This window comes from Argopecten irradians, chromosome 3 (genome assembly GCF_041381155.1).
Source record: "Argopecten irradians isolate NY chromosome 3, Ai_NY, whole genome shotgun sequence".
In the NCBI taxonomy this organism is placed as follows: Eukaryota; Metazoa; Mollusca; class Bivalvia; order Pectinida; family Pectinidae; genus Argopecten; species Argopecten irradians.
The window spans coordinates 41,528,561-41,553,430 of record NC_091136.1 but is presented as its reverse complement, the minus strand read 5'-3'; the positions used below and the strand labels follow the sequence as shown (position 1 = coordinate 41,553,430).

Here is a 24,870-nt window from a genome sequence, read left to right as displayed (position 1 = left end):
ATCTCTAAAGGTCATTCATTTACACAAGTTAATGACTATAATCAAGACTCTGGACACTTGCTAAATGAGAAATTCCTTTTTTTTTTTTTGCATATTTACCACTCAGACTTTGAATTGAGGTCAAAGTATCTTTAGAACACTTCATTACTTTTTTGTCTATGCATGCTATAGAACCAATTTCAGGTCCATGGACGATGATGAATGAGAAGATATAATTTCAATGAAAATGACATACAGAAGATGGCACACAGCAACGACACAATGACTAAAGGTCCTCCTGATCCTTGAAGTTTGATGACCTAAAAACACTGACAACAAAGTTAGTTTCAAGAATTTCTTCTCCATTTAATCATCAAGAAAATATTATAAAGACTTGCTTTTATTCTAATTATACAAATAAATGTTGACAATAGTCAAAATATGGATTTCAACAAATATACAACATCACATTGTTTACAGAAATTCTTAAACATGTAAATGTGAACATTTTTTATTCTGAATTTGACATTGAAGGCCCACTACATGTAAATTTTCCGAAACAAAAATTAAAAGTTTATCAATAACGATTATAATGTTAGAACACTTGCATGTGTGGCCTAAAAAAGATATTACAACACCAAAGGATTGCAAGATCCCTAAGTAAACGTTTTGTTGTTTTGCCCTGTGGTACAAAATAGTCAACTATACAATGTGATAATAAGAGTGATGCTGGAAAACATAAGACGACTTGCATTAACATTTAATTTGTCTGAATTAACAGTAAGTTGATGACTTTCAGGACTACAAAATATCAAACTCGTTTTACAGTTATGTACATTTAAAAATTTAAAGTCGTTCCTGGTAAAAGTAAGAAGATCCAGATCTCTGACATAAATCAATAATATTTAGAAATAACTAGAGATGATCACATCCTCTTATAAAGTTGAAACAAAACCAATATCACTTGGTAACCGAAAGACAAAATGTATAAGCAAAGAAAACACAAACTATACATTATTATCATACATAGCCAAAAAATGTCCAATTCTTGATTCTATCTTGCATTTCTACCCAATGCTAATACCCACAAATGTCTGTAAAAAAATCACATTTTTTTATATCAGACTTTTCCACGAAATGAAATGTTTGATTGATAATAATTACCAAAAATACCAATTTTAAGTTCCTGTCTTAAGAGCTAATCATAGAATTTCCAAAGCACAGTATGCTGCCGAAATAAAACACTGTCACCTTCTTTTGAAACGGTGTGTAAACAGGATGTCTGAAAGAAAAGAATAGCAAAAGTGAATATTTATTTGAAGCAATTATTCTAAGCTTTTCCAGTGCATAAACAAGAGATCTCAGTGGGATTGTGGTGCCCACCATAGATTGATCTATGTCTGACAATTGAAACAGGGATATATATCAAAATCCAAGATGGCGGCCTGTCAGACATCTTCTTGACTGATCGGTCCCAAAATGTAATATTCAAACCTATCGATCAAGGGGAACCTAAATATGAAACAGATCCCTTCAGTACTTTCTGAGAAAAAGCAGTAACAAAGTTAAACTATCAAAATCCAAGATGGCTGACTGTTGGCCATCTTGCTGACTGGTCAGTCAAATAGGAAATTTGAGAAAGATCCCTTCAGCACTTTCTGAGAAATAGCGGTAACAAGAATAGTTAATGGATGAAAGGATGGATGGAAGGACGGATTAAGGAAGGACTGACTGAAGGATGGATGGACAGATGATAATTGAATGGATGAAAGGCCATTTGAATAGCCCACCATCTGATGATGATGGGCTAAAATGTCAAAAAATCAAATTTGAAAGATATTTAAGTTATATGAGCCTTAATTTTCTCACTTTTAGTATGTTTTTGTCTAGGAAAAGTTATCAATATAAAAGAATTACAATACTTTCAATGCATAGGCTTTAAGTTTACATGTACAAATAAGAGCTCCAAATGAATTTTGGCATTACTCAACAAGAAGCCCATGGGCGTAAACCGTCATCTGACTATTAGTACAATACAACATAGTCGTTTAAAGATTTTAGCCTACTTAACCCCTGTGACCTTGAATGAATATCAAGGTCATTCATTTGAACAAACTTGATAGCCCTACATCCAAGCATGTCAAGGGTCCAATATCAGGTCTCTAGGCCTCTTAGTTATTCACAAGAAGTTGTTTAAAGGATTTTAGCCTATTTGACCCCTGTGACCTTGAATGAAGTCCTTCATTTGAACAAACTTGGTAGCCCTTCATCACATTATGCTGCAGGCCAAATATGAGCATCCTGGGCCTTTTGGTTCTTGAGAAGAAGTCTTTTAAAGATTTTAGCCTATTTGACCCCTGTGACCTTGAATGAAGATCAAGGTCATTCATCTGAACAAACTTGGTAGCCCTTCACCCCAGCATGCTACATGCCCAATATCAGTACCCTGGGCCTTCTGGTTCTTGAGAAGAAGTCATTTAATTTTTTTAGCCTATTTGACCCCATGACCTTGAATGAAGATCAAAGTCATTCATTTAAACAAACTTGATAGCCCTTCATCCAAGATGTCACAGGCCCAAAATTAGGTCTCTAGACTTCCAAATTATTCACAAGAAGTTGTGTAAAGGATTTTAGCCTATTTGACCCCTGTGACCATGAATGAAGGTCAACGTCCTTCATTTGAAGAAACTTGGTAGCCCTTTATCACATTATGCTGCAGGCCCAATATGAGTATCCTGGGCCTTTTAGTTCTTGAGAAGAAGTCTTTTAAAGATTTTAGCCTATTTGACACCTGTGACCTTGACTGAAGGTCAAAGTCATTCATTTGAAAAAAAAACTTGGTAGCCCTTCATCCCTGCATGCTACAGGCTCAATATCAGTACCCTGGGCCTTATGGTTCTTGAGAAGAAGTCATTTAAAGATTTATCCTAATTGACCCCTATGACCTTGAATGAAGATCGAAGTCATTCATTTAAACAAACTTGATAGCCCTTCATCCAAGCATGTCACAGGCCCAATATCAGGTCTCTAGTCCTCTAATTTATTCAGAAGAAGTTGTGTAAAGGATTTTAGCCTATTTACCCCCTTTAACCATGAATGAAGGTCAAGGTCATTCATTTGAACAAACTTGGTAGCCCTTCATCCCAGCATGCTACAGGCCCAATATCAGTACCCTGGGCCTACTGGGTCTTGAGAAGAAGTCGTTAAAAGATTTTAACCTTTTTTGACCTCTGTGACATTGAATGAAGGTCAACGTCATTCATTTAAACAAACTTGATAGCCCTTTATCCAAGCATTTCACAGGCCCAATATCAGGTCTTTAGACCTCTAATTTATTCAGAAGAAGTTGTGTAAAGGATTTTAGCCTATTCAACCCCTGTGACCATGAATGAAGGTCAACGTCATTCATTTGAAGAGACTTGATAGCCCTTTATCACATTATGCTGCAGGCCCGATATGAGTATCCTGGGCATTTTGGTTCTTGAGAAGAAGTCTTTTAAAGATTTTAGCCTATTTGACCCCTGTGACCTTGAATGAAGGTCAAAGTCATTCATTTGAACAAACTTGGTAGCCCTTCATCCCAGCATGCTACATGCCCAATATCAGTACCCTGGGCCTTCCGATTCTTGAGAAGAAGTTGTTTAAAGATTTTTGCCTATTTGACTCCCGTGAAGATCAAGGTCATTCTTTTGAACCAACTTGATAGCCCTTCATCCAAGCATGTCACAGGCCCAAAACCAGGTCTCTAGGCGTCTTAGTTATTGACAAGAAGTTGTTTGAAGGATTTTAGCCTATTTGACCCCAGTGACCTTGAATCAATATCAAGGTCATTCATTTGAACAAACTTGGAAGCCCTTCATCCCAGCATGCTACAGGCCCAATTTCAGTACCCTGGGCCTACTGGGTCTTGAGAAGAAGTGTTAAAAGATTTTAACCTTTTTGACCTCTGTGACATTGAATGAAGGTCAACGTCATTCATTTGAACAAACTTGGTAGCCCTTCATCCCAGCATGCTACAGGCCAAATATCAGTACCCTGAGCTTTTCGGTTATTGAGAAGAAGTCGTTTTAATGAAAAGTTTACGCACGGCACATGGCGCACTGCGCACGACGACGGATGGTGCATGATGACAATAGGTCATCCTGACCCTTCAGGTCAGATGACCTAAAAATCCTCATATCATTTATACAGTGCAGTGCATTGTGTACAAACAGTCTAGTCGTGAAGCCAAGTAGCGGTCTACAAGGTATCATATCATTTCACATTTCAAGTGTTGTTAGTAATTGTAACGTGACATCTACAGGTATGGTTTCAAGTAAAACAGGATATAGCATTAAAACATGAAATTTCACAGTGCATAAATGCTATTTTAATGTTCATTAAAATTTATGTTTTTTTCAAAATTTGTTGAGGAAAAAACCAGGTTAAATTTTTACCCATTGATGGCACTTTAAATCAAAAATAATAATAACCTTCATTACAGCTGAGTTTGCATAGTAGAATATAGTGTCATGTACTTTGGCCACATATAACCATATACACACCTTCTGACAACTCAGCCTTGTCCTTGAACATTTTCTGTGAGACTTCCATGTACAGTGCACTTTTATTCGTGGGAGGAAAGACAAAACTGGGATCTGTCAGACAACATTCTGTAATTTTGGCCGATGAAACTGTCTTTGCGATGGGATCGGTGAGACAACTTTCCATAATTTTAGATGATGAATCTGGCTTTGTGATGGGTTTAACCGATAATTTCCTAGAGAAACTGCTGTTTGAACATTTTGGAGCAGTCAGCAATGAGGATTTTACATTACATATTGATGAAAAGGACACCTGCAATTTTTTGTATCCATCTGCCTTTCTCTGGTTATCCTTTTTCTCAAACCTTCTTTGTTTCTCTGGTACAGAAGTCCATTCCTTAACACAAAAACAAACATACACTATAATCATAAACTGCATAGTATAAAATTGATTTGAAAGTAAATTGATAAAAGAACTAGACTAGCATGTTAAATTGTTAATATATGGTTTGTATGCACTAGCTAGCAGTCTGAAAAAACCCTAAACCAGTGCATTAGGAATTTGAAACAGAAATAAAAGTAAAATACAGTGGAACCTCCCGAAACCGATCATGGTCGATGCATATAATTTCGACCAGCTTAGAGAGGGTTCAGTTTGGAGAAGTGAACCGAATACTGATCATTACGATCCGGATTTAATCGATCGGAATTCGTTTTTTACATTAGCGCACCGCAGGTATGCCTAGTGTTCGTTTAAACCGATCGATATTGATTGTTAATGTGAATGTTATCAGAAAAGAGAGAATCATACGTTTAAAAGGAATGGATTACAGCAAACTTGACTTTGTTACCGCTTATAAACGTAGTTTAGTTAGTTGCGTGAATGTTCTTGGGGATGTTCTCGCGACCGTCTGCAACCTACATATGACCGATCGCTTCCGGTTACGTCAAGAATCAAATTATATGGTCTAATTACACGATGATCAGTCGATGCCGGTCATTATATGACATAGTCATTTTCTAAAACAATACATGGCTTCGGCTTCTTCATACAGATAATTTACGTTATCTGACAACTACATATGTAAATAAAAAAAAACGTGTGATTTGAATACGAAACTTTCTCTTTATTACTAGCTCTGCTTGTTTTCCTACAGTAAACAAACCGGGTGCACATGGTAGACCTTCATTAGATATCTAAACAATAGGCATGATTAAATAATTACACCACCATCTCGGGTATAATTACCGTGTACCTATAGCCTTCACATCTGTATACATGCCCAAGGACATGGCATGCAACAACTATGGTACAGGTACATGTGTATTTCATGGTCGGTTGATCAGACCTCAATGCAATCTATCGGTGTCGCTCAGGTAAGGCCGGTTTTCAGAAGTGTATTTTAGTTACATTTGACTATTCCGATCTCAAAATTGGTCCTGTATTCGGAATTGGGAGGGATCGGTTTTGGGAAGTTTTATATACTATTAATAAAGAGGAATTAATTCTGTACATGACATCCATGTTCGGTTTCTAGAGGTGATTGGTTTTGAGAAGGTTCGGTTTTGGGAGGTTCCACTGTAATTTGAAATCTATTAATAATCGCCTTTATATTACATCATTTACCTCAATACTATCCTCCCCTAAATCTGCTGGCACTATCTCGTTAGAATTTACTTCGATGGATTCATGGATCTCTAACTCGTCCTCAAAACATGGACGGGGAACACATGTCAAGTTTATCTGTTAATACAGCAAATCATGACAGATTAGGACATAGACAGGCCTGCAAATTAAATCATATGTTTTGAAACAGAAAATTCATGATACACACCAATTATTTCATAATATGTCTGGATAAACAATTCAGGAAAAAAGTATTTTCTTACTGACAATTACTACTGCATGTATTTGAAAATACATTATGTATCTGCTTTTCTCAATAGCCAGAAAATAAAAATACTGCATTTTCCTTATAACTGCATACATTGTTTTTATTAGTCATGCCAATTTTGAAAACACTAGTATGCAAATTTCTTAATTTCCCCTACTTCTACAGTTATTAATTTTAGTAAAATATCCTTTATTTTGTTGCAGTATTACTCTTTTTTAATTTCCAAGGAGAAATATTAAATTTTTCATGTTTTAAAGATATCATGACTTACATCTGGTCTTTGAGTCTGTTTCTGAGTAGAGGAAACAGGAGTGCTGGTCAAAATCTTTCCTGAAGTTTTAGCATCCTGGAATAAATTAATTAAGACTTCGATTTCACTTAGTTATCAAGTACATAAGGAATCATCAATATATTAATTTTTAATCATTTTCTATACACACTGATAAGTATTTCATATAGAATTTACCAGGTATTACTGGTTAATGTCCGACTAACTGCCACACAAACCTCCTTCCACCATGAATTGGGCCCACTTCTACATAAATGCTTTTCCCTACTCCTTGTTCTCTTGACTGAGTGACCCTCTGTTGCACCCTTGTCCTCAAGACCATTTTCTACTAGAAAGAAAAGAAGCATAAGTAAGCCATTAAAATTTCAATATCATTATAATATTGTGATAATATAAGTACTAGGACTCGAGGAGTAAAGAGACACTTCTACTTTCAATAAGAATGTTATGCAGCTTTCTACCAATTACTAATTTTCCTGGATAAATCATATGAACAATATTCAAATTTTAAGCTATTGCTCTGTAAAATGTATTTTTTAAATGTAGCATTGCCATTTTAAAACCATTTCTCTTTCAATTAATTCTTCTAACTCTGGGTTCCATAATATCATTACTATCTAATTCTGAACAAAAAAACTATATATATGTAGCATTCTACCATTAATTCTCCAACTCTGGGTTCAATAACAAATTCCAACACAAACTCTCTACTTTCTCTTCTAAATCTGACTTTTAACCATTGTAAGAATCACCTGACAATTATTGACCTTTTATCAAATGACAATTAGCTGTTAATAGGATTAAAACAAACTTTACAAATTAAAATTTTATCTGTATAATAACTCAAGTCTGATGTGTGCAGTGAGTAGATATTGCGCTCAAAATTAGTGTTTTGCTTACGACCAAACATACTTTGAGTCGTAATTGATAATTGAGATACCTGTATTTTGTGTTCCTGTGATAGCTGACAGTGATGGTGTGTGACAGGACAGTTCCCCAGTACAACCTGTCACAAACAAAACTGTAGAACTCTGAGGTAACAGTTTCCTCTTCTTTTTAGGAACAACACCGTCACATTTTACAGGAGTTTTGCTAAAAGAAAAAGAAAGACCATCCCGACAATAATTAGCTAGCCAAGAGATAATAACTGATTTAATACCATTTCTTAATGCCTATACAAAGTTCATACACTTAATCCAATAAGTTTATGTAAGACTCTAAACTTACACACGTTTGGTTTCCTTTTGCCTTGCCTTCGGAGTTACTTCTTGTAACAGCTGTATTTGTTCTGGTCTATCTACAGGCCACAGAAAATATACAATTTAGTCCCAATTCACATTTCTGCATTTTAAGTTATCTTTTGAAATTGAAATTGCCTCATTTAAATACAGATAAAGAAAAAGATTAAATGTAAGTGAAAGAGAAGTTTAATGACATGAATCCATTCTAGCTGCAATATTGTAGCTCAAAAGACTATTAGACAGAAAATGGTGTCGTCTTTAGAGCTACAATTGGTGGCTATTACTGCTAATGGAGCAAAGAAATGATTATGCAAACCATTATAAAACGTTTGTTTGCATTTTTATCGTATTGTTTGATATCGCCTACTTACTAGGCAATAAAACTGAACCACATAAAATATCAAATTCTCATCGAGGCATTATTTTTTTATGTAATACATATACCGGTAAAGGTCTTTCTGAAGGGAATTTATACGGCAAGTCCACAAATTGTGAATTTGACGTCTTGTGAGCGGTACGGTAGATATTAAGAATGGTGGTTGTGTTTGTTTTGGACAAAAATATTATGTAAACGGATGTATACGTATAAAATAATTGGAAACCTACAAAAAAGTGTAGAAAACTATGCCCGAGTGATTTTCGGAGGCAGTGCTCCACTACGACACATAGAGACCAATTCGTACCCGGCCGAAAGGTATAGTAGGCCGGGTACGTATATTCGTTCTAGAATCCATTCCAACTTGATATCAGGAATGTTTCTCACCTCCCTCTGGTTGCACTTTAGTGAAATTACAAAGTCATTAAAAAAGTAATAAAGATCTTAACAGAAATCACAGCTTTTTGTAAACTATTGCAATACTATAGACATTCGAATATTTAATGTTAGATCAAGTCAATGTAACTGGCACATACCTTCATTACTAAATTCTTTGATTTCAGAGACATCAACTTCAAACTTGTCTTTATCAAACTCCAGTCCACCATTTTTCCTTGTTGAGCTCAAGTAATAAGGCACTTTGTCATCTTTTGTTAAGGTCTTGGAGATATTCATATCAATATCTTGCTCTGAAAAACCAAAATTTCTTCTCAAAATACTGCAGTAAAAATTTGTCATTTTCAAATTCTTCTTTCATAGTTTTTTTTTTAATCCTCAAAAGACAATATCTAGAAATATTTTTTTCTTTTCTTACAATTTTTAATGACAGCCATGAATTCTTTCAATTTACCTTTCAAAGGACTGATTCTTTCGATAGCAGACATATCGGGTAGCTTGATCATGTTAATTTCCAGACCATCCTTTTTACGAGTAGAATTCATTTGTTGAAGTCCCTTTTTTGTTTCTCCTGTGCTCAATGACGATTTGTCATAAAGAATAATATTCTCTGTTTGAATAAGAGAAAAGAAATGCTTTAGATTTACAAAACATTCAGTTTGATTTTTAAAACTATCTTCTTCTGTTCAATCCAAATGTACCTTACACCACTGAATCACAAATAGATGCTCCCCTTTAAGCTTGGGGGTTCTATTTTCTATTTAGAAGTGAAAAGATATGAGGTCACCTATACTTGATAACATGTATTTTTTAAGAAAGTTAAATTCAAGATAAAATTAGATTCCTCATTGTAACAGCAACTTATAAAATTGTTTTCAACGTTTTTCATTCAATTAGAACTACTTGATGAGAAATGGAATGAGCGAGCAATAATCTTAAATAGACTATCAATTTAATATATTTATAGTGAAAATGGTGTATATAATTTTAACATTGTGCTTATCATAAATAAGATTTTAAACTCCAAAACCTGTGTTTTCTTGTCGTTACCTTTACAGTGTGATGGACTGTTGGTGATAACTGAGAGATCCTCTGGAAATTTAGCCTGTAGAACATTGAGAGCTCCAGGCTTCTTTGTTGAATTAAAGTAACCATAAGACCTTCTCTCCTTATTTGACTCCCTCCAAACACAGCTCTTTTCTGAATTCTCATTATTGCCAAAGGTATCTAAAACAAGAGGCTCAGAGGGCCTGTATCGCTCACCTGGTTTGTAATGTCAAGTAATGTTCTGAATATAGGTTTATTGTTCTTTCCTGAAGGAAAATTGAATATTTACCTTCCCCTTTTGGGCATGCACACCACCCCTCCTGCCCCCGGGGTGTCAGAGCCAAAATTTATACAAACTCTGTTCCCCTTCGCCTAAGGATGTTTTTGGCCAAATTAGGTTTCAATTCATGCAGAAATCTATGACTAGTAGCCATTCAAAGGATTAACCTCTATTTCCCCTATTGGGCCACGCCCCTCCTGTCCCCGGGTGGGATCAGAGCCAAAATTAATGCAAGCTCTGTTCCCTTCCCCCAAGGATGTTCCTGGTCAAATCTGGTTTCAATCCATGAAGAACTCTAGGACTTGTAGCAATTTATAGGATTAACCTCTATTTCCCCTATTGGGCCCCGTCCCTCCTGCCCCTGGGGGGGTCAGAGCCAAAATTTATACAAACTCTGTTCCCCTTCCCCAAAGGATGTTTCTGGCCAAATTTGATTAGAATCCATGCAGAACTCTAGGACTAGTAGCCATTCAAAGGATTTACCTCTATTTCCCCTATTTGGCCCCGCCCCTCCTGCCCCTGGGGGGTCAGAGCCAAAGTTTATATAAACTCTGTTCCCCTTCTCCAAAGGAGGTTTTTGGCCAAAGGTTACAATCCATGCAGAACTCTAGGACAAGTAGAGATTTATATGATATACCTCTAAGTCCCCTATTGAGCCCTACCCCTCCTGCCCCCCGGTGTGTCAGAGCCAAAATTTATACAAGTTCTGTTCCCCTTCCCCCAAGGATGTTTTTGGCCAAAGGTTACAATCCATGCAGAACTCTAGGACAAGTAGCGATTTATAGGATTTACCTCTATTTCCCGTATTTGGCCCCGCCCCTCCTGCCCCCTGGGGGTCAGAGCCAAAATCTATACAAACTCTGTTCCCCTTCCCCAAAGGATGTTTGTGGCCAAATATGGTTTCAACCCATACAGAACACTAGGACTAGTAGAGATTTATAGGATTTACCTCTGTTTCCCCGATTGGGTCCCGCCCCTCCTGCCCCCGGAGGATCAGAGCCAAAATCTATACAAACTCTGTTCCCCTTCCCCAAAGGATTATCTGGCCAAATTTGGTTTCAATCCATGAAGAACTCTAGGACAAGTAGCAATTTATAGAATTAACCTCTATTTCCCCTATTGGGCCCCGCCCCTCCTGCCCCCGGAGGATCAGAGCCAAAATCTATACAAACTCTGTTCCCCTTCCCCCAAGGATGTTTCTGGCCAAATTTGATTAGAATCCATGCAGAACTCTAGGACTAGTAGTGATTTAAATGAAATGTTAAAGGACGGACGACGGACAGACGGACGACGGACGCCGCGCCTTCGGGCCAGGTGAGCTAAAAATTCAATCTTTTATATTTTTGTTTCAATTGATGCATAATATAAGCTTTCTTTACTTAAATGCCTTTAACGTGGTACTTAACCCTGGCTGTTAATAAGGTGTAAAAGAAAATCAAACCGAACCAAAACATACTTCAGAGTATGTTGGAGCCAAGGAAGGCAGTTTTGTAGAGATACTTATAGTCCAAATATCAAAATATGATTTAAATACCAGCAAAATGGTGATTTTAATATATGCTAACACTCATTATATTTTAATTCATTGACAACTTCCTCCCCAACCAAAAACCATCATGTTGACACAAATAATTCTGTATTAATCTATAATAATCTTGGGTAAGTCACCTTTTTGTTGGATTTGAGTGGATGGACAGGTGCTGTATTGGCTACTGGCTTGATGGACTTGGCCAGAATCTGTCACCCAGTCATAAGTGTAGATATCACTGCAGTTTTGTGCTGTCGAAGACGTCACCTTGTCGGTACCTATATAATGTATGAAAACATTCAGTTATTTTTCCATTTTGTATAGTAATATAAAGTTATATTTCATGCAATTTTTATTCTAACAAACAGTTCTAAGACTTTCAATGAGTGAATATGGATTCATATTTATGATGGTTCAAATCCATATAGAGCACCATAAGATAAGGGAAATGATGGATGAAATATCATGCATTTTGAATAATTGCCAGATCAACAACATATGTAAAACTTTTGGCTAATATCAAAAACCTTAGTCATATCATGTGACCGACATTGGCGTTACCCGTACAGATCGGAATAGATCGAAGCCTCTCAAGTTGCATCACATGACCGACATCTCCAATACTTGTTAAGTCGAAATAGATCGAATGCCAAATAGATAAAACCTTCTGAGGTAACATTTTAAATGTGTAGACAAGAAAAATAACTTTATGAATATGAACTTAACAAAAGTGACTGTGTTATAGAATGTGACTAGATATATTATCAACTACAGGATAAAATGTTCTTTTGAAAGTGCTTTGGTCTAAAGAGCATAGAGAGTGCTGGCTTTGTCACTAAATTTTCATATCTTTTTCTAAAAAAAAAATAGTTGAAATTGGTTTACATGCTTTACCTAACAACTGATGATTTAATAAATGGGAAGACAAATCCAATATGTTAAGTTAAAACAAAGAAATGTCTGCAAAACATAAATGCCCCTAACTCCATATTGTGAAGGGACGTGATGGTACAGGATGTGTACTACTATAAGCTACCATCCTCCATATCATGAAGGAGCATAAAAATCTTACTCAAAGATTTCACTAAAATACCACATGACCTGGTTGTGTTGATTTGCTGGTCTGTCGGCTGACTGGAAGTGAATTACCAGAGTCTGTTATCCATTCATAAGTGTAAGTATATTCCTCACTTGATGTATGATTTTGGGATAACTTTGAGTGTGACGTGTTGTTTTCTGAATCAAGCAACATGAAACATGAAAGTAGTTCTTATAGGAATTAAACATCATGTTTGAATAATATTTAACATTTCATCTTCACAAAATTTAAAACTTTCGAAGCAAAATTTCTCTATCAACATCAAATTTTAGAATTACCTATGATATAACAAATGTGTCTGTTGGAAATCAGTATTAATGAGATTTAGAGTGCATGTCATGAAATAGACATCTGCAGGCTTCATTTTTACCAATTCCATTGTTTCAGATTTAACTTATCCAATCGATCTTTAATACAAATTTGAACCTTTCTAATTCTGAGACTGAAATAAATAATTTAATATCCATCTACAATGAAGAATGATATATTGTACCTTCCATATTTATTAAAAAGTAACTTACCCTTATCATCCTCTTTGTGTGGTTTACCGTGTGGTGGTGAATCCAGTGACAGCCTGGGGTTTATCACTTTTGGCGCAGACACTCTGGGCACTGCTCTGATGTGATCAGCCTCATCCTCTACACTACTACTTTCCTCATCCTCTATTACTTCCTCGGCACTAAGGTTCAATACAGGGTAACCAGACACCTTCCTGTTCACAGATTCCATTCCTAAAGAACAATTTAGGATCATTGTTGAGTTGCTATCATGTGTAAGACAAGAGATCCCAGAGGGATCTTGGCGCCCACCAAAGAATGATCTACGTCTGACAATAGAAAGAGGGATCTTTTCTCTGCTTTCAAATTTTTACTACATATTACTATATATGACATTTGAGAAAGATCTTTTCAGTACTTTCTGAGATATATAACACTAACAAACTTCAATTGTCAAAAACCTGTTGGCCATCTTGTTGACCGAACGGTCCCAAAATGCAATATGCAGATCCTAGGAAAACCTACATATAAAATTTGAGACAGATCACTTTAGTACTTTCTGAGAAATAGCGTTAACAAACTTCAATTATCAAAATTCAAAATGGTGGCCTGTCGGCCATCTTGTTGACCGATCGGTCCCAAAATGTATCATGCATAACTAGGGACCAAAGGGAACCAGCACATGAAATTTGAAACATATCCCTTCAGTATTTTCTGAGAAATAGCGGTAACAAACTTACACTATCAAAATCCAAGATGGCGGCCTGGTGGCCATCTTGTTGACCGATCCGTCCCAAAATGCAATATGCACAACTAGGGCCCTAGGGGAATCTACATGTGAAATTTGAGAGAGATCACTTCAGTACTTTCTGAGAAATAGCGGTAACAAACTTTAAATATCAAAATCCAAGATGGCTGCCTGGCGGCCATCTTGTTGATCGTTCGGTCCCAAAATGCAATATGCACAACTAGGGCCCTAGGGAAACCTACATGTGAAATTTTTTGAGAGAGATCCCTTCAGTACTTTCTGAGAAATAGCAGTAACAACTTTTAACTATCAAAATCAAAGATGGCGGCCTGGTGGCCATCTTGTTGACCGATTGGTCCCAAAATAAAATATGCACAACAAGGGCCCTAGGGCAACCTACATGTGAAATTTGAGAGAGATCCCTTCAGTACTTTCTGAGAAATAGCGGTAACACACTTTAACTACCAAAATCCAAGATGGCGGCCTGGCGGCCATCTTGTTAACCGATCCGTCCCAAAATGCAATATGCACACCTAGGGCCCTAGGGCAACCTACATGTGAAATTTGAGAGAGATCCCTTCAGTACTTTCTGAGAAATAGCGGTAACAAACTTTAACTACCAAAATCCAAGATGGCGGCCTGGCGGCCATCTTGTTAACCGATCCGTCCCAAAATGCAATATGCACAACTAGGGTCCTAGGGCAACCTACATGTGAAATTTGAGAGAGATCCCTTCAGTACTTTCTGAGAAATAGCGGTAACAAACTTTAACTACCAAAATCCAAGATGGCGGCCTGGCGGCCATCTTGTTAACCGATCCGTCCCAAAATGCAATATGCACTACTAGGGCCCTAGGGGAACCTACATGTGAAATTTGAGAGAGATCCCTTCAGTACTTTCTGAGAAATAGCGGTAACAAACTTTAACTACCAAAATCCAAGATGGCGGCCTGGCGGCCATCTTGTTAACCGATCGGTCCTAAAATGCAATATGCACAACTAGGGCCCTAGGGGAACCTACATATGAAATTTGAGAAAGATCCCTTCAGCCCTTTCCGAGAAATAGCGGTAACAAGAAATGTTAACGGACGGAAGGACGGAAGGACGGACGGACGGAAGGACGGACTGACGGAAGGACGGACGGACGGAAGGACGGACCACGGACCACGGACAAAAAGCGATTTGAATAGCCCACCATCTAATGATGGTGGGCTAATAAATCACAGAATTTTAACTTGGTAGACATTTTCAATAATATTTTCTGGCATGGGATGTACTACTTCAGACAATGTCATGATTATAAGGCACTTCTTTATGTAACACTGTTTTACAGCATAGGGTTATGTTCACATTCAACATTCCATCTGGTGCCAGAATAGTTGTCAAGGTTATATAAAATGCCATGTCTTTAGGCTTAAAGGTAAAGTAGACTCTTTACCTCTCTGCAAAGAGTCACAATCATTTTAAAATGCTTTTAATTGGTTGAAAGAAAATTAACATTAATTTGTATCCTGTAAAACAAAAAATTCAATTAAGCATAAACTTCATTATGAACATGTCTCGTCCGTATTAAAATTACATTAAAACACGATAGTATACCTGTCATTTTTCTATCAGTATGTTGCTGATTCCCAAAAGTCATTTTTGGCATCAGTAGAGATATTTTCTCTTGCCCTGTGGGTAAATCAAGATTAGCTTTATGCCTATATTGCTGATAAATTCAATTTTGTTTTTAAATTTGTATTCAAAAACATTTTAGTCAATAATCACATTATATATGTCTTCAAACCTTACATCTAACATATTACAGAAGTGGAAGACAATGGTAGAATTTTTCATTATTCAATTTCTTTTTACTTCCAGAAAAGCTGACAAATGGGTATCATTAACTCACATGTGATGTCTTGGTCACGCCTCGGCAACTCAATGCTGTCCTCCTCGATGTCACTACCTCTAATCTTAGTTTTAACCCATAACTGATTGGACTGGTCAAGGCCATGCTTTGGAGTTGGCTTCATCTGTTTCTTTTCTACCATCTTGTCTTTTATGTTTTCCTGAGCAGCAATTTATTCCTCAATGAATTATTCACAAAAGGGAATCTCATAAATCATTGTCAACAAAATTGGATTGAATAGACAGAATAATTTGATGTTATGAGATAAAAGGTAGAATGGTAACTTTTTATTTCATACATCTCCCAAGAGAAAACTTTCTGATATTGGATTTTTTCATTGAATGAATTCTCTCCAGTTACAAGCAAATTGATGGCATGGTTTATTTTCCTAAAAAGTTTACTTGTCCCCCCCCCCCCCCCACACACACACACACACCCTCTCACACACATATTGACTCCAGGGAAAATCTGAGGCCCATGTACTGCCGAAATTTAAAAAAGAAATTGTAAAGGACCTTGAATTCTTAACAGTTTGTGTTAAAATCGATGTGATCATATATGGCAGTTGAGAAGAATAATTATGTGATTTTAGTCATTTTGACTCCTTTTGGCCCTGTGCCTGAGGTCCACTTAGGTCTCTGTCTCAGTTGACCTAAACTTTAGAGGGTGGTATGCTTAAAACAAAATCTGGAGTTTTGGGATGACCCAGGGATGTAGTATACGCCAGGTATATTTTACTGGAATACCCCTTACAGCATCCTATAATTCAAACATTTTTTTCTCACTTTTGGTGTTGCTTTTGTCTGTTTCTTTGTGACAGGAGCTTTTGCAGCTTTTCTTGTTCGCTTTTGTAACAGAACACCATTGCTTTTCTTGCTTTGTTTGGCATTGGTTAATTTCCTGTTGTGATATAAAAGGTAAAAAATTATCAATTTCTGCTAACAAAAGTGTAGTGTCATGAGTACATGTATATCAGTGTTATCAGACTTACAGTTAATTTTGTCTCAAATAATATATGTACATGGTCAGAGTAATTATTTTTGTGGTCCAGAAGCTAGTGAAGTCTTTGAATATTTTCAAACATTTTGTAATTTAGATATAGTCAAGTGTATATATAGAAACAGTTCTCAGATCAAAATATTTGCATCTATTAAAACAAAATTTTAAATCATTTTGTAATCTTTTTAAAATGTACCTGTTATTATCTTTGACCTTCGGAATGTCATCAGATTCTTCTAAAAGTAAAATAATGAAAGTATTAAGGTTGTAAATGCCGACATCCTTGATCTCAATGGTTATGCTAAAATATGCTCTTTTAGTGAGAGTAACGGTTAACCCTTGGAGGTTGAGGTTGAAATGCTTCAACAAGTGTCTAAATTGATATAATAAAGCATTACACATAATTCTGGAGTTCATATTTTTATCCTTTTATAAAGAACTATAATATATATAATTTATTTTGAACGAGATATAACATACCTAGCCATATTAAATAAATGCTATTTTCTACCTGACAAACTGAAATTTCCAGAAGTATTCACAGCTGGAGCCTCAATCTGTTTCTTTTGAAGAAAAATTCCTCTTGGTCTGTCTCGACATATTGTTGTTCGGCCATAGGTCCTCAGTTCTTTGGGTTTGGGGGAGAATATTGCTTTTGAATCCATTATACCTTGAGAATTTTAACAAAAATAAAAAGTATCAAATGTCTTTTTTTAATGACAACATAATTAAAGGCCCACTACCTTTCCGAAACGGCTTTTAATTTTTGAAATGGGAATGTAAAACAAGATCGATAACTTTGTAGAGTCGCAAAAATTATTAACTTACCGTTAATACTACATTTATCATCACCTTCTGAACGATTTGATTAAAATAAATAAAATGTTTATTTTCATAACGCGGGTCGTATTATGTTTCCCACCGTCGTCCTAAATACCGGGCGGTAGTTGACTATCACTGCGCCAGACGTCAAAACAGCAAATTGACTCGCTACTGTTTTCATTTATTTCGCAGGAAATCTTGCATACGTTTGGTGTCGTAACCTTATTTTAGGTCACCGGTACGCATTTTCTGATGTTATTAATGTTTTTTAAGAAACCTTTATATTTTGCTCCGGAAAGGTAATGGGCCTTTAAATAGTCTACAAGTCAAAAAGTGGCAAATGTAGCATAATGATTCTTCATTCATTATTATTCAGAAAGTATTCATTATAATTTCAGATTTTTGACTTATACATTATTTGTATTTGAAAACCTTTATTTGTTATAGAGAATGCATATATACTTGTCCAATTAACATGCAAACTTTCTGTGAGCTGTTGATTAAGATTGGTAAGGCCTGATGAACACAAGATATAAACATAGGCCTAAGCCAAAAATAGTTTACAACTTGAATCCTTTATTCATTACTATTCAGCTGAGTGACAGAGACCGTATTTAACACTATTTACAAACCACAACGACCTGCTCCTTTTACACTAATCCTCGTTTACCTCGAGATTTCCTAAATTTCACCCCGAGACTCTATAACCACCTTCCGTGAGTTATTTAGTTGGGCGCCAATTATAATGTAGAAAAACAGGGAAAATACACATATGATTCTTGTCAAGTGCCCTGACTAGGAATCTAACCCGAGTCTCCGGTGTGAAAAACTACGGCTCTACCGATTGATGCAAAGAAGTATACTCCGTCAACTGAGTGACAGAGACCATATTTAACACTATTTACAAACTACACTGACACGCTCCTTTTACAGGCCTTTAGGCCAAATATGTCTTAAAACTTAAAGCCATGCAGGCCTGGCACGACCCCTCACATACATGTAATGTAAGCCTAAGGACAAGGCTAGGATGTAAAACCTTTAAGTTCGAGTATGCAGTGTAGGTGCTTGTGGACTAATCCAATATTATTAGACGTCGGTATTGAGAAACTTCTGTCTGATGGACAATACCGATGGCAATGAGTTAGGCACCTCTAACATTATTGGAGTACTTGTGGACATACAAATGTAAATATGTTTTTGTTTAGGCCTATTTATTTATTTATTTATTTTTCAAATAAATATAGAAGGTCTATTATTGTATATCATGCTATACTATCTTGTTAATTGTGAAGCACATCATTTCCAACATCAATTCTATACTAACCAATTACAGATTTCTTTAAAAAAAACAAGCACCTGTGATACTGATGTTACAGGAGATTGATGATCACTCAGGGCCAGAATTCGATAGCTCGACTGACGGAAAATGGGAAGCCGGCGTACATCTTTGAAAGGCTGTTCTGATAAAGTATTTTCCAGGATCTACATGTACATTTTCATTCCATTCTAATATGGCAGAATATACACCCTTATCAACGAAATATCAGCTCTAGATCTGTAATCGCCTCTCGATTTCTACTTCCTGTGGAAATGAAACGAGAGTTTTGATTGGTTGTCACAGGAAAAAGTTTTGTAATAACCGTTTTCATTAGTCAACCCCGAAAGGTAATTTTTAGCCTACCAGACGACACTTCGAAGTAGGAAAGGCGCCGAGATACGAAGTAACCAAAGGAACGAAATATATAATTGTAATAATATTATTACACTCAAAGTTTTGGTTTGCTATAATGCAATCATTTCTTCTAGGAATTGTATGCTACACTATTTTGTTTAAAATAGTAGGTTCCAAGTTGTCTGTCGAGGAGCTCACACTTATCACGATGCCACTGGGAATACTTGCTGCCGTGTTGTTAGCGTCATTGCTTCTGATTATATCTGTGGTTTGTATGATGTTTCAATAGTAAAGAAAAAGCACATGGTTAAGTCTGAAGTATATAAAATCCCACAATCAACAGTGTAGTGTAGATAAACTAAAAATTATATGAAACAAAATAGTGTATAAATATTATCGAACTGTCTTTCGCACTTGATGTGTCATTTGTGATGTTAACTACACTTGAACAGAAAGTAGAGTTGGTCAGTCATTCACTGACCTACTGCAACTTGAATCGAGAACTAATCACCCTTTTCTATAAACGCAAACATGTTCGTACGTTTGGTGTGTTTTAAAGTAACTTACAAATACATTTCTATCTCAGTTCTTGAGCTAAGTTAACAAAAATATGTCAATAACACGTACTGAGTAGGTCTTGACAAAATATCAAAATGATGCGACAATGCTACTAAATAGACTCTTTAGTTCAATTCTGATAGTAGCCGTGTTATTTTTATACCCAAACATGGGACATACTTTTAAGGATTTTAAGCAATCACACGTTTTTTTTTTTAATCTTTTACCATTAATGTAAATATACTACATATATCACTACAAGCCCTTTTGGCTTTCCAATGATGTTGGACTGATGAGAAACTGGTGATAAAAATGTTCATTGTACAAAATTACGATCTTTTAATGTTATTGCTGCTTTATAATATTGAAAAAAAAGTTCCGATTTTTCCAACGACTATCCAATTTTTTAAGCGAGTTGACAATAATTGCGAATAGTTTCTTTTCAGAAAGGTTTCAGAGCAAAGCCCATGGTCAGATCGCTTAGAGAAGGATTTTGGTTTACTACAAAACTTTAATGACTACTTTACATGCTCAAATATTCTTTTTACACATTTTTAGTGTACGTACATGTATATTTTTTCGATATGCCTTTTGAAAGGGGCTACTGCGAGACAACATACATTGATAATGAACAGCCATTCACCAGCCCAACATGTACCAACCACACCCTCTCTTAGACTTAGATACCACGAATATGAATGGTGGGAATCACCTTCAGCTGTTGTGCCTGAAACTGACGCTCCTTCTGTGGATTCAGGTGAAAGAAATTTTGCCTTTAATTTTGTTAAAAAATCAATCTATCCAAAGTTGTCGTTCCTTACATAATTTTCACTTCTGTAAACAAGTAAATGCCAAAATTATTGGTTAAATATTGAAATTCTGGAAAAAGATTGCTTACAAATAGTAAAAAAAGAACGAGGCATGGCATTATTGGCATAATGTTATGACACTGTACTCATTCTGTTTGTATAGAGACACCCGTGGTACCACGGACTCCTCAAAATCCCTTTCCCGTGTCTCCATGGGTCACGCCTTTAAATGAAAGTAGAGGCACAACACCTACATTCAGAACGCCCCTATCTTCCACGACTCCAACCCTGACCCCACTTCCAAGGACCAGAACTTCACCATTACGGGGGACAATATTCGTACATACACCTACACATGGTATGGCACCGACTCGTCAAAGGACACCGTCCGGAACTAGCTGTTACCAAAATGTTCAACAGAAATGGCTTCGAGGTACATTTTTTTCTGTAAAACAATATCAAATGTTGACAATGAAACTGCTGTAAATCTGTCTTCATTTTTACATCGTCATAATTATGAACAAACATATACGCGAACGACATTTATAGGAGCGGTTAAAAGGAACAAAGAGGCTATAGAGTTTAAAATTATTTCATTTTTTTCAATACACATATTTTGTAACATTATTTCATTGAGAATCATATCTTTGAAGGAGGAGAACAGATGGTTCCAGCTACTCCAAAGTTTAACGAAGCAGCGACTCCGAAGTCTCAAGCATTGATGTCTACAAAAAAAGACACAAGACCAAGCAATGGGAGCAGGACGCCGAGGATTCTACTTTCACCAGAAGTTCAGTCCACTAATTACAGACATTTAGATTTGTTCTCTGGTGATGATTACTTTGACTAAGATGTGCAAGGCGGTTCATGTTTAGACACAAAAATAAAACTGAATTATGAAAATAGTTTTGTCAATGAGTAATTTGTTCCATATATTTCCGAAAATACACAAAATAAACAGATCGATAACATCACAGATCGATTATAACACCATAGATCGAAAGTACAGCATTTACATACAACTTAATTTAACTCATACAGTCAAACATCGATGTATCGAAGTTCAAGGTACCGAGAGAAAAACTTTGAATTATTCATGGTTCAACCGTTGGAATATTAGACCAAGGTTTTTTTTACCGTGACCAACTGTGGCAGTTGTGTACATGTCTCCGTTCCGTAAACTTTATGATAATTGTATTTACCACAAACAAAACAATATAGAAGTATAAAACCAATCACGTGTATTGTTATCGCTAGCAATATATCATAAACAAGACTTACGTATACTAATCATTACAAGTGAAGGTTTTTATGGTTCTTGCTATATCTTGGTTTTCTTAAGAATTGACTGAATCAAAGCAAAAAGACGCCTTTTTTCTATTATTTTAGTTTTTTGTTACAACTGCACGTCACAATTTTGATTTGTGTTAGGATGTTTAAGGGAAGCCCAGTAAATTGTTTTTACGTCATCACATCAAAAAAATATCCCTAATATTAATTATGAAGAGAAAGGAAAGCATTTTTGCTTGAAAACGTATAGATATATTTCGCATCTAAAAATATTTTATTGCCAAAAGTGCAATGGGGTTGGGAAGAAGTTGTACAACTTATATAAAGCCCGTTCCCAAGAAAATAAAACATTGAAACTACATAGACAAGATGGCATTTACAATATAAGCAATACATAATATATACAAGTTGTATTTGAGACATAGGGGGAGAGCTATTTTATAACCAGTATGCTCATCAAAGTGATAATATCGCCTCCTACTATATTATTATTTTTTATTCTTCCCTCCGATAAAGACGACAGAAGTTCTCAAACCACTTTCATAACTTTCAACTTATCAATATTCATACCATCATTTCCTACGTTGGGTATTCTCCTGTTCACTCTATGCTTCCTCTGAATATTCGTTTCTCTTTTGTCGTCAGTATCGGAGGATTTTACAAATATAATTTACGTGTAAATACAAAACTCGAAAGATGTTGGGAGCAAAACAGATATGGAGATATATGATAATAATAGGAGGACGAACTTAAATCTATGAGTATCTTTGATATATTGCTGAGTGTGCATGAAGATTAATTCGTTTTCTTGTGTACTTATGTTCATATTTCCAAAAAGTAATGAATTTACAGAGAGTGGAATATATGAGTTAAGGATGAACTCTTCTGAGAAGTCAAAATTTTCTTGTATTAAACTTTTTTTCTCATATAGATTTTTGGAAATAGGAGTTCATACCATACAAGAAAATGGAAGAAAAAACATATGTCGGTGTGCTTGTTTTTGAGCTATTGTCACTCAAAGATACCAAGTTGACAAAATATTGGATTTTTTGGGATTTTTGCCGTTTTGACCATATACACAAGAGTTTAAAGCCATAATTTCCTAATGAGATGTTTGATATGTATGGAAGTTTGAAGAATTTATTTTCCTGTAGTCTTCTTTAAAAATATACAAGTTTTGATTAATAAGACTCATATTTTTTCTCAGAATAACAACATATGCTACCCCTACCCCTTAATTTTGAGCTACAAAATACACCATTTTCAGCCATTTTTGCCAAATTTAACCCTTTATAGAAACAGTTGTGGTATTAAACTTTTGTTAATATTTTGCATATCAATAGGGAATGGGTTGTTCTTTCTAAATTAGGCAGAAAAATGGGGGGTCAGTGTGCTTACTTTTTTGCCCCATTTGAATATGTGTTATTTTTCAGTATTTTAGAGTAAAAAATAAAAGTGCTCAAATTACCATTAAATGTAAAAATAAAGTGACAAAAGCGTATCACTTCACACATTAATGCTCAATATTTTAATAACCACGAACCTAGTAAAGATTAACAGCTAAAAATGCTGGTGTAGTGATGATTTAAGTAAAAACAATTTCAGTAAAAAGTGGTTAAACTATGGCTCTACTCAAAGAGGAAAAAGACACAATTTCAAAATGTCCGCCAAATGGGTCATTTCTTAAAATCCCTGTATAAAAAAATCTACTGAAAATAGAAATGTAATTTTTTGACAAAATTTGCATCTGGCAACTTGCTACAGAACCTCAGAAGAATACATCCTTAAGTTGTCGGAATAGAATGATTCTTTGGTCAATATATGAATTACTATTCAAGAAGAAATGCTGTGGATCTTCAACTGGGAAGCCGCAATGACATTTTTGATCGGTTACAATATTAGCTCTGAATAAATGACTACGTAAGGAACTTGAACGGTTTCTTAGTTGCGTATTATGTTTAGATTACGGTCTCCAAAATACAAAAAATCGGGTACTACAAGTAAGTCTTGCTTCCGGATAGCATGTTTAAAATTACAGAATAACTCGCTATGACTGGTGTTTATAGGCAACTGATTCCATAAACGAATGGTATTCGAGTCTATTATCAGGACGTGTATAATTTTCTACATTACGAAGAAGGTGTTGGGTGTTATCAGCAACTATAGAAGGAAGGAGTGTTTGTAAATAGGTTGGTGTTAGTCCATAATATATTTTATAAAATAGTTGGAGCTTTTTATAAGACTCTTTATAACTGCAGAAAATATCATCGCCAGGAATGTTTTTTGTCGCCTAACTATTAATGGACGGATGATAGATTTTTTAAAATCAAATTATTTTTAATACTTTAAAAACTGAAATCAATACATTTCTCACATCCCCGGTTATTTTTCTACCTAATTTGTATCAGAACTAATGTAATTTTCATAAATGATAAAGAATCAAATGATATCGTTATATGACAAAAGTTATTTGTGAATCACCGTAGAAAGTTGTTTTGGGAGGTGCGCGAAAAAGGATGACCTTGGCACTGGAAGGTAATGCATTTTTTATTTGCGTCAGCTAGGTATCACTACATGTATATAGGACAAGGAGAGAGTTGTAAAACCCCTTAACTTAATCACCAGCATTGGATAAATGTTTTTGGATTGGGATTAGTTTGGCTTTTTTTTCATTTCTGTATATTTCAATATCCGACTTCGTAAGTGCACGAAATGTATAAAGAATGTTGAAGAAATGGGAAATTTGTTAACGGCCTTTTGGTCTTCTTACATGTATTCCATTTTGATGGATATTTAATTCTATACTATTATAATAGTAATGAAAATTAATGTAGTCAATTTCGGTTGAATCAATTACTTACACATTTAGGCTATGAAACAGAACTTTCAGTACTTTGATTTGGGTTACTACTACAAATACGGTTATCTC

The 24,870-nt window shown here is 35.6% G+C and overlaps 2 protein-coding genes across 11 annotated transcripts; one reads left to right on the top strand and one right to left on the bottom strand.

The window, feature by feature from the left end:
* Positions 1-155: 155 nt before the first annotated feature.
* Positions 156-19,256, bottom strand: LOC138318627 (uncharacterized). Of its 4 annotated transcripts, none has more exons than XM_069261160.1 (19): positions 18,969-19,256; positions 17,302-17,460; positions 16,987-17,026; positions 16,577-16,691; positions 15,792-15,951; positions 15,497-15,571; positions 13,175-13,384; positions 12,656-12,790; positions 11,695-11,832; positions 9,750-9,962; positions 9,154-9,309; positions 8,840-8,992; positions 7,914-7,983; positions 7,627-7,778; positions 6,905-7,011; positions 6,669-6,743; positions 6,130-6,246; positions 4,524-4,899; positions 156-1,261 (listed from the first exon to the last, which is right to left on the bottom strand). In XM_069261160.1, exons 2-19 carry the CDS (start codon positions 17,453-17,455, stop codon positions 1,227-1,229), a joined length of 2,481 nt encoding a protein of 826 aa, XP_069117261.1. In that variant the 5' UTR covers positions 17,456-17,460; positions 18,969-19,256; the 3' UTR covers positions 156-1,226. The 4 variants fall into 4 exon arrangements, with proteins under 4 accessions (XP_069117261.1, XP_069117260.1, XP_069117259.1 ...); XM_069261159.1 differs by having other exon boundaries at positions 157-1,261; positions 6,905-7,014; positions 16,987-17,023; positions 18,969-19,253; XM_069261158.1 differs by having other exon boundaries at positions 157-1,261; positions 6,905-7,014; positions 18,969-19,249.
* A 2-nt stretch (positions 19,257-19,258) lies between these two features.
* On the top strand, positions 19,259-21,561 carry LOC138318628 (ESX-1 secretion-associated protein EspK-like). Of its 7 annotated transcripts, none has more exons than XM_069261163.1 (5): positions 19,271-19,360; positions 19,452-19,552; positions 20,401-20,599; positions 20,815-21,084; positions 21,305-21,561. In XM_069261163.1, exons 2-5 carry the CDS (start codon positions 19,493-19,495, stop codon positions 21,499-21,501), a joined length of 726 nt encoding a protein of 241 aa, XP_069117264.1. In that variant the 5' UTR covers positions 19,271-19,360; positions 19,452-19,492; the 3' UTR covers positions 21,502-21,561. The 7 variants fall into 7 exon arrangements, with proteins under 7 accessions (XP_069117270.1, XP_069117263.1, XP_069117264.1 ...); XM_069261165.1 differs by having other exon boundaries at positions 19,315-19,360; positions 19,455-19,552; XM_069261168.1 differs by having other exon boundaries at positions 19,342-19,360; positions 19,455-19,552; positions 20,441-20,599; positions 21,305-21,559.
* Positions 21,562-24,870: the final 3,309 nt, after the last annotated feature.

Excerpts from the sequence above, each read along its gene's own strand:
- LOC138318627 (XM_069261158.1), bottom strand. The coding sequence starts at position 17,455 with ATGGATTCAAAAGCAATATTCTCCCCCAAACCCAAAGAACTGAGGACC. Across the intron at positions 11,833-12,655 it reads CAGCAAATCAACACAACCAG|GTACCGACAAGGTGACGTCT; the intron begins GTCATGTGGTAT and ends TACATTATATAG. Across the intron at positions 7,984-8,839 it reads CAAAGAATTTAGTAATGAAG|ATAGACCAGAACAAATACAG; the intron begins GTATGTGCCAGT and ends TGTGGCCTGTAG.
- LOC138318628 (XM_069261162.1), top strand. The coding sequence starts at position 19,400 with ATGCAATCATTTCTTCTAGGAATTGTATGCTACACTATTTTGTTTAAA. Across the intron at positions 20,600-20,814 it reads CGCTCCTTCTGTGGATTCAG|AGACACCCGTGGTACCACGG; the intron begins GTGAAAGAAATT and ends CTGTTTGTATAG. Across the intron at positions 21,085-21,304 it reads TCAACAGAAATGGCTTCGAG|GAGGAGAACAGATGGTTCCA; the intron begins GTACATTTTTTT and ends ATATCTTTGAAG.